At 41.1% G+C, this 18,509-nt stretch overlaps 1 protein-coding gene across 13 annotated transcripts in view; it reads right to left on the bottom strand.

Moving 5' to 3' along the window:
• kiaa1109 (KIAA1109 ortholog) overlaps positions 1–18,509 on the bottom strand; it is a 73,051-nt gene that overhangs the window by 9,783 nt on the left and 44,759 nt on the right. For 3 of the 13 annotated variants that reach the window (XM_044165727.1, XM_044165731.1, XM_044165729.1), the window contains 25 exons: positions 18,229–18,417; positions 17,883–18,051; positions 17,073–17,284; positions 15,628–15,711; positions 14,477–14,675; positions 14,037–14,096; positions 13,642–13,868; positions 12,672–12,848; positions 11,036–11,166; positions 10,345–10,468; positions 10,125–10,237; positions 9,487–9,577; positions 9,003–9,062; positions 6,737–7,005; positions 6,327–6,542; positions 5,922–6,102; positions 5,633–5,822; positions 5,167–5,328; positions 4,924–5,063; positions 3,962–4,157; positions 3,155–3,355; positions 2,679–2,855; positions 1,839–1,976; positions 1,055–1,300; positions 659–812 (listed from right to left, as the gene is read on the bottom strand). In XM_044165727.1, coding sequence (XP_044021662.1) covers positions 659–812; positions 1,055–1,300; positions 1,839–1,976; positions 2,679–2,855; positions 3,155–3,355; positions 3,962–4,157; positions 4,924–5,063; positions 5,167–5,328; positions 5,633–5,822; positions 5,922–6,102; positions 6,327–6,542; positions 6,737–7,005; positions 9,003–9,062; positions 9,487–9,577; positions 10,125–10,237; positions 10,345–10,468; positions 11,036–11,166; positions 12,672–12,848; positions 13,642–13,868; positions 14,037–14,096; positions 14,477–14,675; positions 15,628–15,711; positions 17,073–17,284; positions 17,883–18,051; positions 18,229–18,417 — 4,106 coding nt within the window. The remainder of the gene's footprint in view (positions 1–658; positions 813–1,054; positions 1,301–1,838; positions 1,977–2,678; positions 2,856–3,154; positions 3,356–3,961; positions 4,158–4,923; positions 5,064–5,166; positions 5,329–5,632; positions 5,823–5,921; positions 6,103–6,326; positions 6,543–6,736; positions 7,006–9,002; positions 9,063–9,486; positions 9,578–10,124; positions 10,238–10,344; positions 10,469–11,035; positions 11,167–12,671; positions 12,849–13,641; positions 13,869–14,036; positions 14,097–14,476; positions 14,676–15,627; positions 15,712–17,072; positions 17,285–17,882; positions 18,052–18,228; positions 18,418–18,509) is intronic. The other 10 variants (XM_044165736.1, XM_044165738.1, XM_044165728.1 and 7 more) reach the window with 9 other exon arrangements.

Below are 18,509 nucleotides of genomic sequence, written 5' to 3'. Positions count from 1 at the left end.
TCAAACATTAGTTTTAAAAAAGTTCATAAAAGTAGGGATATTTCTTACCTTGAAATACCAGCTTATTTCTCATAAAATAGCAATTAACACATCTCTATCTCTATCCATCCACTGTGTGTGTATAGATAGATAGATAGATAGATAGATAGATAGATAGATAGAGACACCTTGTATGTTTTAGTGTTGGCAAATAATTTAAAGTTCCTAACTATTAGACTGAGATTTTCCTATTAATGATGTGATCTTCAAAGGAATAGTTTGACATTTTTGAAAATATGTTTATTCATTTTCTTCTTTTTCTGTACAGCAAATCTGAAGTTACAGCCAGCAGGCGATTAGCTTAGCTTAGCACCTACCAGCTCCTCTAACACGTCGTATCTCCATTTGTTTCATCTGTACACAAACCTGCTGGTACTAGATTTTGTTACTTTGGACAGAGCCAGGCTAGCTGCCCCCCCTTCCAGTCTTTATGCTAAGCTAAGCTAACCATCTCCTGGCATCATATTTAGCGTATAGACATGCGAGTGGTATCTTCTCATCTAACTCTCAGCAAGAAAGCGAATAAGCGTATTACCACAAAATCACATTCGTTACATTCCTGACATGATTGATATTAAAGTATCTACATTAAAAAGGTGCAGGAACTGTAACCACTTACGTATTGTTTCCCATGACGTTGCTCATGTTCATTTGGACGGTGAGCTGTTTCAAGTTGATGGCAAACACCACCAGCGTCTCCCATGGCGCCCCCTGCTGACCTGTTGCCTTACCATTTTTACTGAAGGAAGGAGTGGATGTTTTTGTCACCGAATCTAGACGAGAATGAACAAAGATTAAGTAAAAGGCAGTCGAGGACAAATTATGAGCTTCCTTGAGTCATCATTGCGATTTGTAATTTTCCACTTCCATTTTTTGGTCTGTACATTGTTGTGTATTAAGACTCACCCTGACTTACAGCACAAGGAATTTTTACATCACATTCTGTGTTTTGGTAACTATGAGTAATATTTTTGTTTGAGTTCCATCTGGAAATGACAGGAGTGTTTGTAATTACCTCTCCTAGGAGCAGAGGAATCAGATACGCTCCTGGTGCGTCCAGGTGCAGGGGACTTGAGGTGGCCCAGGCCGCCCGGGGACATGTTGCTTCCAGTGGAGTGCTCAGAAAAGACATTGGGGGACTGGGGCATGTGCTGTGTTCCGGTGCTGCCATCCCAGGTCCTCCAGTAGGCTTTCCTGCTGGACTCGGGGGACAGATGTTGGGTGACGTTTTCGGCTGAGTCGGGGGTGGCGGGGCCAGAGGCTGAAGCAAGGTAAAGGTTGAGGGATGTAAGTAAAGGACAGCCTTTGAAATGTCAACATGGAGAAGTGGGAGGAAATGTTGGCTGACGGAAGGTCAGTGAAATGGGACATTAAAAATGAACACAAGCTAAACCCATAGAGATTAGGACATAGACGAAGGCTGAGATATTTGTAAAATCATGAATTTCCTTGCATATTTCTGCCCATAGTAAAAACCTTTCCTCTTATTCTTTTGTCCATATTATTCATTTTACTTGACGGCCATGTTAAATGTTACCATTCAGTTTTTTACAAACTTGAACAATGAACAGACAGAAAGTTTGGAAAACGCACAGTATCTAGTACAATCTTAGGAAAAGAGGAAGCTTAGAAAAGCTCTCACTCAAAGCTGAAAGTTTACAACAACTGTTACAACAAAGTGCTGGTTTTCTACAAAACAACAGAGTGGTAAAAACATATTGTACTATACATACTTGCATTTAACATTCAACAAACCGACCCTAACACAGACCAAAGCCAGTGAGTGGTCAGAAAGTCACCTGGCAGGTTGATTGTCTGGTCTCCCAGGAAGAGGCGCCTGGCAATACTTCGACGGTACCAGGCTCTCGGGAAGGCCAGGATCTCACTCAGTCGTCTCATGTCGTACTTGAAGGAAGCCGAGCCAATATCACACACAGCTAAGGGGAGAATATTACATTAGTACAGTAGTTACTGGTAGTATACGCTCCCTTAAAACAAATCTACAGGGGAAAAATAAGTACTTTTTACATTTTTCATCTATCATGCTCCCCAGTTTCATTTCTATGCTTGTAAAATGTCCCATTCATCGCTTCATGGACTCATTGCTGTATATATATTTAAAACCCCGCCTTTGTCTTGTGGTAGGCCACATCAAGGTTCCCACAGTGCTGCTGATAAAATTCTACGACTGTGCCTAAAAATGCATTTCAGATCCCCTAAAGATCCTACGCCGTAAGTATTCAGTTTGGTTGTGCCTCAAATATCCTGATTACATAGGCAAAACGGCTTGATTCCCAGATTAAGTGAACATGCAGAAGGACCCAACAGTGCTGTGTATGAACATTTAACACTATGCAATGGGTTCAAACATCTCACTAATATTATGAACCTTCATGTTGAATCAAACTGAAACAAAGTTAAAGACAATTAACAATATTAAAAACAAAAGGACATTTGTGTTGTAATACACATTCCAACATACTAATTTATGAATGTCCCTAATATTCCTTGAGTCCCTGACTTCCCCTGCCTGAAAATAAACCTTTATAAACTCCATTGCAAGTCTTCCAGAATGTTTAAGACCAGCAAGAAACTGAATCTGGAACAGAGTGAAAATGTCTTCTTGGCTGACGATGTACCTGAGATGTTGATGAGGGTGGTGTCCATTTTGCCACCTTTGGCAGGAATGAAGCTTTCAATGAAGGTGGGGCCTCCACTACGCCTCATCCTGGATAAGCTGACCTTCACAAACTCCAGGTTGATACTCAGAGAGTCTTTTCTTCCTGTTACTGAAGACGGCTCCTCGTCAACTGTACCTTCCGGAAAAAGAGCGACAATCATGAAGATCATGAAAACTTTAATCTAATTTCGGTCTTGGTGGCCAGTCATACGTTAATAACAAGTGGCATGAGTAAATACTGTACATCTATTATCCATAAAGCGTGAAGTCATGGTTATCCCCAGCTCCACAAAATCTAGAACATTTGTACATTTTTTAGAAATCATATCCACAGTAAAGGAGGAAAATAAGTTGCTATCAGCAGTAACATTAGAAACTGCAGCCCTGTATTATTAGCACATTAGAATATTAGTTTCCCCTTTTCCCTTTCTGTACCTAACGGCCCTGGGCCCGGAGGCAGGCCTGTGACAGCAGATTTCTGCTTTCCGGCGCCGTAGGGGTGGAAGACGTAGAGGGAGAAGTCAGACATGCAGGCAGTGAAACTGAGGCCTGAGGAGGTACAGGGGGGGCCGGTGAGGTCAGACTGGCTGCTGCTATGGCGGCTCCTGCCCAGAGGGCTCCCCAGCAACGGAGACGCTGGAAGGAGGCATAGGAGGGCGGAAAAACACAGGAAACTATTAACAATAGGAAACTATCACAATTTACAAGTCTGACACCAATCAGTAGCCTGTATTTGACACAAATGATTAAGCCACATTTTCATAATAGAAAGGCGTAAGCTAATTAAAGTAGAGATCCAAATTAATTGTCTGCTAAAAAGTTAATGCATCACATGCATATTAATGTAATACTGTAATATTAATACTATTTTTGGCTATAATAATTTAATTTATAGCCAAAAAATTTTGGCTTTGGAGCAAACTGTACATTTACTGTAAATATACCTGGACTAAATAAAAAATGTGACCTGAGTTGCACTAGAACAGCAAAAGAACAAAATCATGGCAGAACCTGCATGATCTGGCAAAAAGACAGACTGGAGAGCAAAGTAATGAATGCATGAGAACAAGCTGTGACCAACATTACATCACACAGGGCCCAGACATGGCATGGAGTGAAAGCTAACAGATATGCTCATGGTGTTTGATAGACTTTAAAAGATTTTGACTCTAAACGTTTTGTTCTTCACATATCTCTGCACACATTACAGCATCATTATTCCGCAAGTCGGGCTCCACAGACCTTTGCTGGGAGGTGATTTGGGGATATGTTGCCCTGGTGGAGTGGAGGACGGCGGGTGAGATCCGTCAGCGGGATGGGCTCCTGTCGGGGTCTCCAGTTCTCCACGGTTAGAAGAGAAGACCAGGTCTAAAGAGGGCAGTTTGAGCATGCACTCCACCCTGGACATCGGCAGGCAGCTGAAGCGGATCTGAGAGGGCTGCAAATACAGATAACTGATGTTTCAGTCTAAATTTCTCACTTCAATTTAAGGCGTGTAACTGTATGTCTACATGTACAACAACATCCATAGCTTACATTCAATTATCTTTGAATAGCCTGCACTTGTTACAAAAATTTGAAAGGTAAATGAGCTCTGGAGTAGATGCAAGGTGAAAAGTAAGCAGTTACATAGACATCAGATATGTTGGAGAGAGTGTGGATCATTTGATGTATATCACTCACAAATGTTTTGGAAATGTTAGAAAATAACAGTGCTTTGGGAAAAGGTATGTAAGATAATACAACAAATCCTAGGTTATAAGGACCCTGTGAGCTGTATGGTATTTAATTTCTCTGAAAGTGTAATGGAAAGCGACATATATTTGGCTAAAATGCTATTAATAGCAAGTATAATAGCTATTATGAGGAACTGGGGGAAGGTAGAGCCTGACTCAGGACCATTGACTAATAATTGTTGAAGAAATCTTGTTAATGGACAAACTGATACATATCTTCAGACTACAAAGAGCACATCTGGAAGAAAAATGGACATTATACAGGACTCAAAACAGCAACGGTGCTGCAAATAAATCCATCAGTAAGACTGCATGAATGGGGAAAAATGAGAATGAATTTCCCACACATTTTCTTTTTTGTTATGGTTATTATCTAATGTTGCAAATGTCTTAAAGATAAAGATTTTAATGAAAAAAAGTGCTCTGGAGAAAGCAAACTGTAAAGAATTACAGTCAGGTTGGCAGTACCTGGACTCTGACGTAGACAACCACATCCACAGGGAAGGAGGAGTAGGCCGACGTGGAAGAGGAAACCAGGGAGGTGGTGGATTCCTCCAGCTGCTCCACTGTCTCAAACTGACCCATGTCCTCCTCCTGGGAAGCCATAGCTGATGGGAGGACATAAACACAAATGAATGTCAGACACACAAGAAGGTGTTATTGTTCTCTAAGAACAGGATCCATAAAGATCTGATGGTGCAACAATCAAACCTGCATAATTCCTTTCCACTGGAGTGATTGGAATGGTCTCCAGTGCTTTTTCCAGGAAGTCCAGCAGACAGGGGCTGATGACCATTTCCTCTGGCAGAGTCTGGAGGGCCACCCAGGCATACAGCTTGGCCGTCTTTACTCCCCCACTGCCCTTACCTTTGGCTGCAAAGACACATGGGAGTTTAGGTCATCTGTAGCCTGGACTATACGTCGACAACACTTTTAAATTGGAACCATATTAACAATAGTCTTCCCCTATGTGGTACGCATCAATATGCATGAGCCCATTTGATCAAAGGTGCCCTCTGGATTCATGCCTTAAAATAAAGGATGAAATGGCATGCATTTGGTTCGGTGGGCCCACGTGTAGATACAAATCATCAGATCGGAGAGGGGTGGCAGTCTAGTGTCGGTGATTACGGATGGTGCTAGGGCATGCATATAAAAATGAGGGAATGCTCAGTACCTGATGGAATTGGTGGGGGTGGGGGAGGTAGGAGCGAGTTAGTCTTGCTTTGGACAGCATTGGGAGGGTTGGGAGGGCCGCTATCTTTCATACCATACAGCTTCGACTCTTTGGAGAGAGTGCGAGGGAGAGAGGATCCACGTGAGGCGTTGGGGGACTCCGTCTTCAGTGTCTTGGAGTTATAGTGCAACTGGGGGAGAGAAAAGGAAGAATGAGTCATTTAAAGCGCACAAACCCCCCCCTCCAAAAACAGTACAGTAGAAACTTGGATGTTGAGAGAGAAGCTGACCTTAACGTCTACTCCTGGAATGTAGAAGACTGTGGTCTCCAAGTCATTGGATTTGGTCTGCAGGGAGGAGGGACATTTCTTGCCAGCTAAGAGATGGGTGGTGGAGGTGTAGGTGGGCTGCAGCTTCTTCTTCTTGGGGGGAGACTCCTGGTCTAGACTCCTGAGGCTACGCTCACAGCTCCTACAAAAACCCACAGGGAGAAGACTCCTGTCATACGAAGAAGGTCTGCTTATGCCCTTTTCTGTTTAGTTATCTGAATATATAAAGTTTTATTTCCTGTATCCACTGAGGACAAGATAAAGCATAAAATTTCATTTGGTAAATCATTCGAGTGGATTTCGTAATGTAGAGGTTGATTTGACTCTTTACAAGGCGTTATTTCAAAAATGGGTCTTTCATCGTACCTCCTGAGGGAATTGTCCTCATGCTCTGGTTGCTGAGTAGTGGGGTGAAGGACACACTTCCCGCTGTCGATCTCCACACGGACATCCAGCTCAAAGTCGATGTTTCTTTCGGTTGTTGGGCCACCGAAGCCGCGGCTGGCAGGCGTGCTCGGCCAGCGCTCACTGAACAGCTGACTCACAGCAGAAAACCCCGAGGACTTCTTGTGAGACGCTTGGCTGAGAAGAATGAAGAAAGGGACTGTTTAGTGAAGGCTGGAAATTGTAAAGCTTTATTTATAGTAGAAAAAATGAATCATAAAAGAAAAGCTTTCACACAATTGTAATGTGAGATTAATGGTGCTTCCTTTCATCTAACATTCATCACAAAAATGCTTGAGTAGGCAAAAAACAAAACAAAAAAGACGACTCACAAAGGCCTTCGATAGCTCGGCGGTTTCTCGCGTTCAAACTCGTCCTCCTTTTCTGAGTCTTCGGAGGAGGAAGAGGACAGGTCATCACGCCTCATATCGTCGTGCTGGAAGGGAAGTGTCGGTGAGAAGACAGCAGGGGTGACAGGGGCACTGAAAACTGGGTGCTGGCCCTCGATAACAGACGGAGAATGAAGATGATGGAGATGATGAGAATGGAATGGCTCATCAATGGTGACTGACAACAGGTCCACCTCTGTCTCCTCAGGAAACTTCAGAGAAGGACAGAAAGTCAAACTCACACAAGGGGACAGTTTTCATGTCTTCTACTTAAAAACAAGATGTCTTAAGTAGGAAGGTAACCAAGGAATCATAACTTTGGAGGAGATAGTGTTCTGTTGATTGGACCACGAGGTATGTCCTTTTATTTATTTATATTCTTACATTTAGTGTTAATTAAATGCTAAAATCAAATTTCACTGCACAGTTTAGATGTCTAGTTTCATGACGTGTCCAATGACAGAACACTAGCAGCCTGCAACTGCTCTCAGAGGAGCTGAGAGGTCATGCACTTCCTGTGAGGAGGAATCAAAGAGAGACAGCGTGAGATGAGGAGGAAGATGAGGACAATGTGATGCCCCGACAGGAAAAAAGGTGAAAGACACTCTAGAGGGTGACAATGGAAAAATGCCCAAGAAAGTCTACAAGTATACAAGTCTACTATCCTTAGCAGCAGCCCGGGAAAAAAAGCCCAATTGTCAACAGTGACAACAGATCCCAGAAACAGGTACTAAAAGAGTTTGACTGCTGCTGAACATCGATAAAATGTTTGCTAACTGCATCTGAAACTAATCCGGACTCCAGTTCTTTTTAGGCAGCAATCTACTCACAAACATACAGTTTATTGATAGGTCAGTGGCCGGGGTACGTGGGTGGTTAAGGTCAAATGACCACAGAAGGATTGATAAGTGAAGCAAACTCTGGCAAAGGCTTTGGTTTTTGTGCGGAATAAAAAAAAGAGATACAACTGGCGGATTTAGTTTCCTCAGACAGAGCTAACCGTTTCCCCCCCAATTCCAGTCTTTATGCTAAGCTAAGCTAACCGGCTGATGACTTTAATTTCATATTAAAACAGACAGATATGAGAGTGGTATTGATCGTCTCATCTAACTCTCGATAAGAGAGGTAATAAGCGTATTACCCAAAATGTCGGGCTTTTCCTTTAAGGCTTACTGACTGTTGAGGCTCGTCTAAAGATGCCATATGAAGCACATCAATAAATTAAGATAGATCTTCCTATGTCACTGTAATTACCTTGAAGAAACATGACCATTGCTTGGTAGACTAAAAACCTCGACACTGTTCTTTACAATTTGTGCCACTACGTAAGTATGATTTAGTGGAATACCTGGTAACTGTTATATGGGGCACAAATGAAATGAATGAACCAGGGAGGTGATGCTGTTTAAGTTTTCAGACTTTTAGCGAGAGAAGAAGTGAAATGTCAATAAGGTGTTTGGCTTGAAGTGTCAAATTAGTTTAATTAATTTATCATAAACCTTTATCTTTATGGTAATTACTCCAATTAATTGCATTTTTTTATTATACACCAATGACCAAAGCTGGATTGATGTATATAATCTTAGCCTAAACTGTATTTTATCTGATATTGTTGGTGAGAGAGGAACTACTGTTGTGACAAAAAACAGCTGACAGACTGTGGTTCAGAGCCTAATCATGCATAGTTGTTAGAAATCTGCCAATATATTAAGGCTGAAGAAAAGTTGATTTGGATTTGTATGCCGTTTCAAGACAGGATGAGAAAGTGCGACTCCATAATTCATTAAGCAGCATTCCAACTATAAACTTGTATTTACAGGTGAGTCATGCAAGACTCGCTTGCGTTAGGGTTATTCAAATAAAATCAGGGACAAATTGCTATCTCATATATCTCTGGTTGATGGAATGCCACTGGTATTTATAATAAACACTGTAGAACATTCATTTTAAAATAAATCATGGTGTAACTGGGGACACAAAGTGCAGGATTACAGTAAGTTATCATGCAAACAAACACACTGCTGTTCAATATAACATTGGTGCATATCTATATAGCTGACGCTAGTATTTCATCATCCTGTTTTGATTTTGCATATTCAAAGTCCCATCAGAACTGTCAAGGTGATCACAGAGGACAAGAGGAAACAAATATTTGTTGGTGTTGGTTAGGTTTTTTAATTTGTTAAATGTAATCTTTTGAATCATCTACCTTGAATACCTCTCCTGGACTGACAGATGCATGTGCAGAGTCCAAGGCCTGATTATTGATCTTCAATTGAACAAAAGAGTTATTAAAAAAGGAGTTCATCCAAAATTGTTTAAAAAAAAAAAAAAAATCCTCAGAGCACTGGTCCCTCCATTTCAGCAGCCTTTAAAATCAACTGTAAAACCCATGACCATATGACATCATATGAGTCTTAGTATGTAAATATCATGCAGTAGGGAGTACAATTACAGTGACAAACACACAAATGGAACATGAATGAGACGATGATCTTCAAACTGTCAACATAAACGAAAAATAACTACTTTATCATCACCTTTATTACTGATTTCTTTAAAACAAATGTGTCAAGACCATACAGTACTTGCAATATTGCAATCAAATCTGTATGGAGCTAAAATATGTTAATGTATCATAGCTTTCTCTGTGTTGTCAGCATGTGAGATGCGAAGGATATTTTTAGAATTACCGTGTCCTGGATGTTGAAGGTGACCCGGGGTCCAGGGGAGGACGCATCCACACGCATATCTGGTAAATCATCCACATCCCCTATTCTGGAACTATGGACACAGTAAAGTGATGTAAATAAACTGCCAGAGACGCATAAATACAAATACTTAAAGTTGGAAGTGACATTGCTACAATACACATTACCTTACTGTTGGTTTCAAGAAATACTGTAACCGAACACTTCTTAATCAAAGCACAAATTGTTACTCATCAGATTCATTTCCAGTTATTTTTAGTCATTTATTCTGCCCCAGAGTTAATGTTTTTCCATTGCTTAAGGTCTTATAGTGTGTCAACTGTTTTAATATCATTACTACATTAATTCTGAGATATCTGCATAATTACTATAAACAAATGAGATAAGCACTTTCTCTCCTCTATGCTACATTCTAATTTGTGAGTCACTGCATCCTCTTTGTAAGAAGGTTAATGGGAAATGGGTTTCAAAAACATGTAGCGCCAACAGCAGTGGTGTGAGACAGAGGTTACTTGGTCTTGTTTGTTTACAATAAATGCTGGATGAAGCACCCATAACAGTATCATTTCCATAATAATATGATACCAGAGAAAGTGGCTATTCCTGCCCTCCTTTTTTACCTCTGTCTGTCCATCCGTTTTAGAGGGGGTCGGCCTGCTGCCGCAGAGATGCTTTTGGAGCGGTTGTAGCTTGGTTTGTAGCCAAGACCCCACTTATCCTTTAGAGAGGCCGCCTGGTAAGGAACAAACACAAAGGTCTCTTAAAAGTCTATATGACAGTTTCCAAACTTCTTTGGTGAATACATTGCTAATTGGGGAAGCTAAATGGATGAGCATTCACCCTCATGCTGGAGCGACGCAGTTTCTTTCGGACGTCTCTCCTGATGTCATTGACGGCCACAGACTCCAGCTGCTGATAGCGCTGGATCTCCTGGTTGATGGTGCCTTCACTGGCCCCCAATTTCCTGTGGTTAAGAAAAGAGACAGCAATGAAATGCGAGACATTTCTTCACAAGTGGAACCAATTAGAAGGATCAATATCACATTACGCAGAATAAGACGGTGTAGTCCCTCATTCGTCCAGGAGTGTTCTATCGTAGAAAAGGTTTCGGTCGTAGTCATCTGGACACTGTTTTCAGAATCAAGACGTTTCGGCTCCCATCCGGAAGTCATTCTCAATTGTGAAAAAATTGGACGGGAACTGGAAATTTAAACTATCAGGCCTATTGTTGTTATGCAGCCAGAGAACAATAGGCCTGATTACTGGGCCATCTTGAAACTATTAGGTCAGTTTCAGGTGAAACTAGCTATTTACAGATACTCAGGCAGATTCCTTCCTGAGGGCAGGGCTTATGTAACTCAGAGTAGTTTAAATTTCCAGTTCCCGTCCAATTTTTTCACAATTGAGAATGACTTCCGGATGGGAGCCGAAACGTCTTGATTCTGAAAACAGTGTCCAGATGACTACGACTGAAACCTTTTCTACGATTACGCAGAATCAAAATCAAAAAGTGAGTAAGCAGGAATCTTACTTGAGGTCATCGATGACCTTGGCCTGTTCGTTCAGCTCTCTGATGTCCACCACTCTCTTGGTGAACTTCCTCCCACGAGCATCAATCACTTGGTTCCCCATCACCATCTGCCTTCTGGGGTCAATGGTCTCCTGTTGGGTCAAAGCAATGATAAACACACTTATCTGGTAAGACTGTTGACAAAATGAAACAAACCTCATGATCAAACCCAAAAAAATTCCACCAGGTAGCTGCTGTAAATAAGAATGCATCCTTCCCAAATCTGTCTGATTAAAGGTGAGTTATTTTGATAGTTATAATTCAATCAGAATTGGTTATATGTAGTTCAATCCACACACCAGGTATGATAAAAACACAAAATTTCACAAAACAGGAGACACCACCACCACGCCACTCAAAGTGCAGGAGGAAAAAATAGCTCTATTGTCACAGGGATTTGTGTAACACACATGTATTTCTTTTCACCCATCATTGAAGCTTAATGAGAAGGGCAGTGAAAGCAAATGCTAAGCGACATGGTTCTCCATAATCATGCAATTTAGTTAAAGGACCAGGGTGTAGGATTTAGTGGCATCTAGAGGTGAAGTTGCAGATTGCCACCAACTGAATACCTCTCACCTTCCAAGCGTGTAGGAGAGACTACGGTGGCTGCAAAACTCGTGAAAGGACCTATCTAGAGCCAGTGTTTGGTTTGTCCGTTCTGGGCTACTGTAGAAATATGGTGGTTCAACATTGTGGACTCTGTAGAAGGGGACCCGCTCCCTCTGTAGATATTCTAAGGGCGGGTTCACACATAAAGTTCCGATCCCTGAATTGAACCAACGTGAGGATGACACATCGTTTCAAATTTCCAACTGGTCCGGTTGGAGTTCACAAAGGCGAGAAACGGTCGAGAAATTCTAAAGAAAAGCCATGCGGTGGAAATGTTCAATTATCGGTCATACAGTCTGCGAGTAAAAAGACAAGAAACCCCTCCAAATTTCTACCTGGACATCATACATCATGGAGCACCGTCAGCTTCTTTTCATTTTGATGTTGTTCTGGAGTGCCTATCAGCAGACTTAAGAGGACCGCGCATTTGAACGTCTCATAAGACAGCGGGTATTAAATAATTTAATAATGCAAGCGAGGAAGACACTCTGCCATCAGACAGTCTTCACAGAAGATGGCTGGTTCTGATGAGATCCTACCACCACTTGTGGAACAGTGAGGTAAGTGGGCCAAAATCACAAAGTTTTGTCATTTTGGAAGCAAACATGCTACTTGTTCGCCTGTCCCCAAAACAGGAAGAGAAAATGTTTTTTGCCCAATGTGTCCGCACCAGAGTTTGAGTCCGGTGTTCTCACCGACCCAAACTAACCGCACCAAGGGGGTGAACGATCCAGCGTTCAGTTCAACCGGACTAAACAAGACTGGTGTGAACCCGTCCTAAAGTAACGGAAATTAATATGAATATTATATTCCATTTCTGCCAATAGATCCTCCTAAATGCTACACACTGGACCTTTAAAGCATGCTCAGCATTTTGGAAACCACAACCTTCATCTGATAACTGCAGGTGACTGAAACGTAACGCCACCTTGCAAGTGATTTTGTCAGCCCAGAGAAGAGTTTAATACTGTGGGTGGCTACATACACAGGCCCAGGAGAGAGGTCTTTGGGCCCTGGCACTGCCCGCTCGGAGGCGAGGCGATGCACAGTTTAAGTAGTCAGCTGGGACAGAAACACTCTGAGGCCTGGGGCTGAGGCCCAGGATGTGGTTTACCAGACGCTTCCTTAAGGTCAGCCGAGGGCTGAACTGGCTGTCTCGACTCTGTAAACAACGGCAGGGACAGATAGGTGGAGAGGTGGAAGAATGGACGACTCAGGTCAGACTTTACCTTCTGAAGCTTTAAGGTAAGCCAGGTAGGATTTGTTCAAATGTACTGAAGAGATATTAAAAGAATAGTTTGACATTTTGGAAAATACACATATTCGCTTTCTTGCCAAGCGTTAGATGAGAAAATAGATACCACTCACATGTCTATCTGTTAAATATGAAGCAGCTGGTTAGCTTAGCATAAAGACTGTACAAAGGTAACCAAATTCACGGTTCAACGTGGGTTATGTGCCGGACTATTTCTAGGCCGGATGCCATGAACTCGTGGAGTCTTTTCGTCACTGTGAGGTTATCAGGCAGCGAGCGGCTAGCTGTTTCCCCTTGTTTCCAGCCTTTGGGTTAAGCTAAGCTAACTGGCTGCTAGGTGTAGCCTTATATTTAACAGACATAAATGAGAGTGATATCGATCTTCCCTTCTAACCTTCAGCAAGAAAGCAAATAAGAATATTTCCCAAAATGTCAAACTATTCCTTTAACTCATGACAACCACCAGTAGGAAGCTCAACTGCTGAAGTTCACTGCTTATGTTCTGCGTTTTTCTTTTATTACATCTAAAGTCTAAAGAAAATGAGTTAATAGATATCTTCTGAGAACATCCTATTTGGAGTCAAAAAAGAGAACATTTGATTTACTGTTGACAGCATATTTTTCTTAACATTACAATGTGCCATCACAACTCATTTGAAAGTGATATTTAAATGACGAAATGAACCCATTATTGACGGACCATGTGGATGGTAGGTGACATGGTGTCGGCTTCGTCCTCATCTGAAAGGTCCCCCATGTTGACAGAGTTCAGGTCAGCGATGTCGTCTACGTCCTCCTCGCCTGTCAGCGACGTCAGCGTGTTACCCAGCGCATTAAGGCGCTTGCCGATGTTGGGATCCATGTGAACATCAATACCACACATTTTCCAAAGCACATTCAGAGTCCAGGTACCAGCACTACTGCTCTCTGTATTTTGAGGAGGAGGAAGCCAGGAGGGAGAGAAAAGAAAGAACAGCAGAGGATGCGGATGAAATTAATGCAAAATAAAATTTCAGATAGTTGTCTCATGCTTATTGTGCAGCTTGAGGGTGTGATCCATATTTTATGGACTACAGCTTAGTTAAAAGAACTTGCCTGCAGAGGGTTGCCCTGTAGTCCTGGAACATACTTCATACGTACCATCAGGGACTACACCTGTATACAGACCACACACAGGCAACAGTATTTCAGAGGAGCTGCGTGTGTGCGATATAAAGTAGCATAAGAATTCTGTTTCTACCAACTGAAGTCAGGTCATTAATCACAAGATAACAGGCCCATGTAGTACATAGTTAAAATGTTTCTCTGTATCTTATGTTTGTTGAGAATCTCTGAGACTCAATTCATCTTTTATTAAGTATGTGTTTAATAATGCTACTTGCAACACACAAATATACAAAAATCGTTCTATATTTTATTTTGGTTTTGAATACTTTCCTTTCTTCACTTCAATCAATGCGTTTGACATTTATGAGTGAAGCAAAATTAACCTTATGTGTGACAAAATTCACACTTAAACATAATGCGTCACTCACAAGCATTCATGACCATATCCCCTCGGATTTCAGGCTTCCAGTCGTCCCAGGATGTCTCGAAGCCCTCAGCAAAGCGGATGCAGAAATTCTTGAAGTGGCCTTTGCTTACCAGGGACTCAGAGGAGCAGGCGGTGATCAGTGTGCTCTCAATGGTCAGGACCATAGCTGAGCCGGTGTCAAAATCTATGCTGTGGTTGGCCTGGCAGAGGGGCAAAGAGAGGGGTCACCCAGGCCTCAAGTGAGGGTGAAATACATGGAACAAGAACCCACTTCCATGTGTTCGGAAAAGGCAGAGTTAGCTGGTAACACTTCATTCTACAGTACTTTATTTTCACTTAATTAGTAAAATAAAATCATGATCTATGCGGTTATTTTCATGTGATTTTAAATAAATGATACTTGCAAAACTGCAAAATAATTATACTTTCTGCAAAGTCTGCAAATGACAGACTATCAATAAGCACTGCTCTTGTAAATACACCTATGAATGAAATGTTACCAAGCTTTTCAGTTTGTTAGATTGTGTCATTGCAGGCACATATTACCTGAATTTGTGGATTAACTTGGCATTGGTCCTAAAATAGGGGTCTGATAATCATCCCAGTCATAACTGAAGGCAGGTAAAAATATGTGACCTCTTAACTAACCAATTATCTATTATTATGACTTGGATCAAAATCAGACCATCGTTTTGGAGCAATTACAGCAGGAATCCAGGTAATTTCCAAAGGTCCACATGTTTTGTCTTATAAGAGTAGACAGAGCCTGCCATGTGCACCACTGCACTGTGTCATTAGATCTAGTATTGTGTATGAAATTTTGTACAATTTCATGGCAGTCTGAAAGATTAGCCAGAAAAATATCATTGTTTCCATTTAAGCAACAGATAACTGTACTGTACACCAATTGGCATAACCTCTTTTTAGTATGAAGTAATTACACACCCCAAACATCTCAGACACAAGCTCAAGCTTCATTAGTTGTTATGCCAGCTTTGTGGAGGAAATCTGATTGTAAGTGGTGTGACCTGCCATTTTTAAACAAAAGAGCACTTGTGATGCAGTGTACTTGTGACATGGAAGAGTACTGATCACAGTAAGTCATTGTCCCACAACAAGCCATCACAAGAGATGTAATAAATTGTAGGTTACTTTTCGTGCATTTTTATGCCGGCCTACTGATGTGCTGGCCCCAGCTTCAGAGTTGATGCCCTCCGTAACTGGTACTTGTCCTCTCTATGGAAATAAGTGTGACACAACAGCTGGTATATCTTGTCTCTATGGACATACTGTAAGTATAACAAAACAACTGATATGGACCATTCATTAATATCCAGTGTTTCCCCTAAAAGATTCTATTAGTGCGTAGGGGTGGTTATGTAAATCTTTTATCAAAACAAAAACATTAATAACATTTTAAATGTTAGCAGGTATTTCTGAATTATTTTACATATAAATAAACAATTTAAAAATAATAATAATAATAATAATAATAAAGAATCTGACAAAACCTTCTGCACTGGAAGCAGTCTATCAAAGTCTGATGAATACTAAAATGGCACACAGTGCATGACATCCACATTGTGCACTACTGGTGCGCCTCTCCTGGATGGATTTTTATCATACAAAATGGATTTTGTGGACAAAAAATAAATAAATAAAACATCACTAACATTATTCTCTTAAACACATTTAACTAACTCTATTGTACAGTAACGTTAAAATATGTTGTACATTTGTGTTGCCATTTAAATACAGGCCAGCCTGCATGTACTAGTTTTAGAGCAGTGTACTATATCAGTGGTTGTTTGCTTTGCATTAAAAGTGTACATTATAGAGGTTGATGAGGGGAATGAAGGTGTGTGGTGGGACGGATTAAAGGACAGTCTGCCCACTAACAGCTTAGGTAGGGGAAACACTGATATCAAAACTGATAACAGAGGAATTGTTCTTTTATAAAAATAAAGAACAAGAAGGCAATTTTGTTTTTAAAGGCTATTAATGAAACCAAAATTAATGTCATGAATGTCATGTACTGTAAATGTTGCCAAGTGCTGATGGAGATGATGATAATCTAATTTTCTTTTCAAAGAGGGGATGATGTGAATTAATCATTTGACAAAAGAAGCCCAAACATTATTCCTACGTGCTTTTACTTTTGTTTAGTTAGAGTCAGATTCCTAATAAAAGCCATCGAGTTTTAAAACAGACTACTGACAACACTAAAAACAACTTGGTTTCAAAAGATCTTATGTGCATTTAATTTGCTGCAACACATCAGCAAACCATGGCTTCTATGTAGAACAGTGAAACGCTGCTAAAAATTGAACTATGGTATTTGAATGCCACTGAAAGATGCTAAAGTGGTTTTAGCTATCTGAATACACTATTTGCATTAAACATGAAAAAACGTATGTAAATGTGAATATTTTAACTGAATGACCTTCAAGCCAACAGATTGCAAATCTGCTATTGTTTATAGAATAAGCAACTTCAATATATGAACTTGGAAAACTACATCCGGGAGTTAAAATGTAAAAATGTTACAGTTCGAAAATATTGATTTTAGAAGATCAAAACCAAGCAGAGCAGAATACCTGGGATGTGTTGGTGATGGGTAGGCAGATTCCAAGGTCGTTGACAGTCAGTTGCAGGAAGAGGGTGCTGAAGGCCTGGGCTGAGGTCTGTTGGATGCCTGGCAGCTTGTCCACCACCTCTTTGGTGGCCATATGGATGTCCTTGTTGAGGGCCAAGCGCTGCTCGTTCCAGTTATCATACGCTGCCTTGTAATTCAGCCAGAAGAGCACAGCTGCAGGAGGGCACATAGGTGGGTAGGAAGAACTTAAAATTAGATCTTGAATGTCATGTAAACAAGCCACATTAGATTTAGAGATATCGATGGGGGATTTTTGTTGTGTGTGAAAATCAGATGCAATTCCATCATCGAGCCATCCTTCTTTTACAAATCGGTGTTGAGTAGGTGGAATACTTCATGGAAACTATAGGTAGTTTCATAATACAAAATCCAAATAATAAATAAGGTTAATAGGAAATGGTTACAATTTTCTTCCCACACAACAAAAATAACTGACCACAACAAGTTTTATGTGAAATTTGAGTTTAATTTTTCCTTTCTTGTAGTTTAAGGATCGATAATTGTTTAAGGCCATGATACAAAAAGTGAACATGAGTGGTAAAACAGACATCAATATATTAAATAAAAGTTGTTACTGTATTCTGTTTGTTGGATGTTTTATTCCATTATCCTCAGAGGATCATGATTAATATTGGTGACAACACTGGGAGTCAAACCAACAGTGCTGATGCTTTAGCCAATGTGTTAAGGCACACAGGACAAGCTTTGACATTTGATATTGGATGTGATGCAGAGAAAAAGTAAACTGAACCTCGGTCAAATGCCACTGGCTGGGCGAAAACGATTGGCCTGTTGAGCGTGATGAGGACGGCCTCCTTGTCTGAGGAGCCACTGATCTCCTCCTGCAGAGCATTCCGCAGACCGATTCGAGTCCGGAAGTAAGCCACCTGGTGGAAGTCTGAGCCAGCTTCTTCATACACCTGTAAAATGACGGGGTAAAGAGTGTCAAGAGTGTATAATGAAGCACAAGAAGAACAAACCTTACTAAAAAGGGTGGATTCTGTATGATTGTATTTGTACTTTATTGTGAAAGTTACTGTAAAAAAACAACAAAAAAAACAGAGCTTTTATTTCACCAGTATGAGGCGGATCTGTACCTGGTGCTTGACTATCTGTCCAAGAGCCAGGTTGAGATCTACTTGACATTTGCCAAACAGTTTAAGGTAACTGCTGCTGCCACCAGGCTGAGCCTTGCATTGGATCCTGTTGGATAGCTCCAGCTCGATAAGGCCTGTCTCAAAGCGCACAGCTCGCATAGAAGGAGTAGTGGCTGTCATCTGGATTCCCTGTGAACAAGAAAATGGCATTCGGAAAATTCCTCAAAGCTTATCTTCGGCCACTGTGACTGATGTGTTGTTTTGGATTTCCATGCTGAAAG

This window comes from Siniperca chuatsi, linkage group LG15, assembly GCF_020085105.1.
Source record: "Siniperca chuatsi isolate FFG_IHB_CAS linkage group LG15, ASM2008510v1, whole genome shotgun sequence".
Taxonomy (NCBI): Eukaryota; Metazoa; Chordata; class Actinopteri; order Centrarchiformes; family Sinipercidae; genus Siniperca; species Siniperca chuatsi.
The sequence above is the reverse complement of the archived record's forward strand: the minus strand, read 5'-3'. Positions and strand labels throughout refer to the sequence as shown.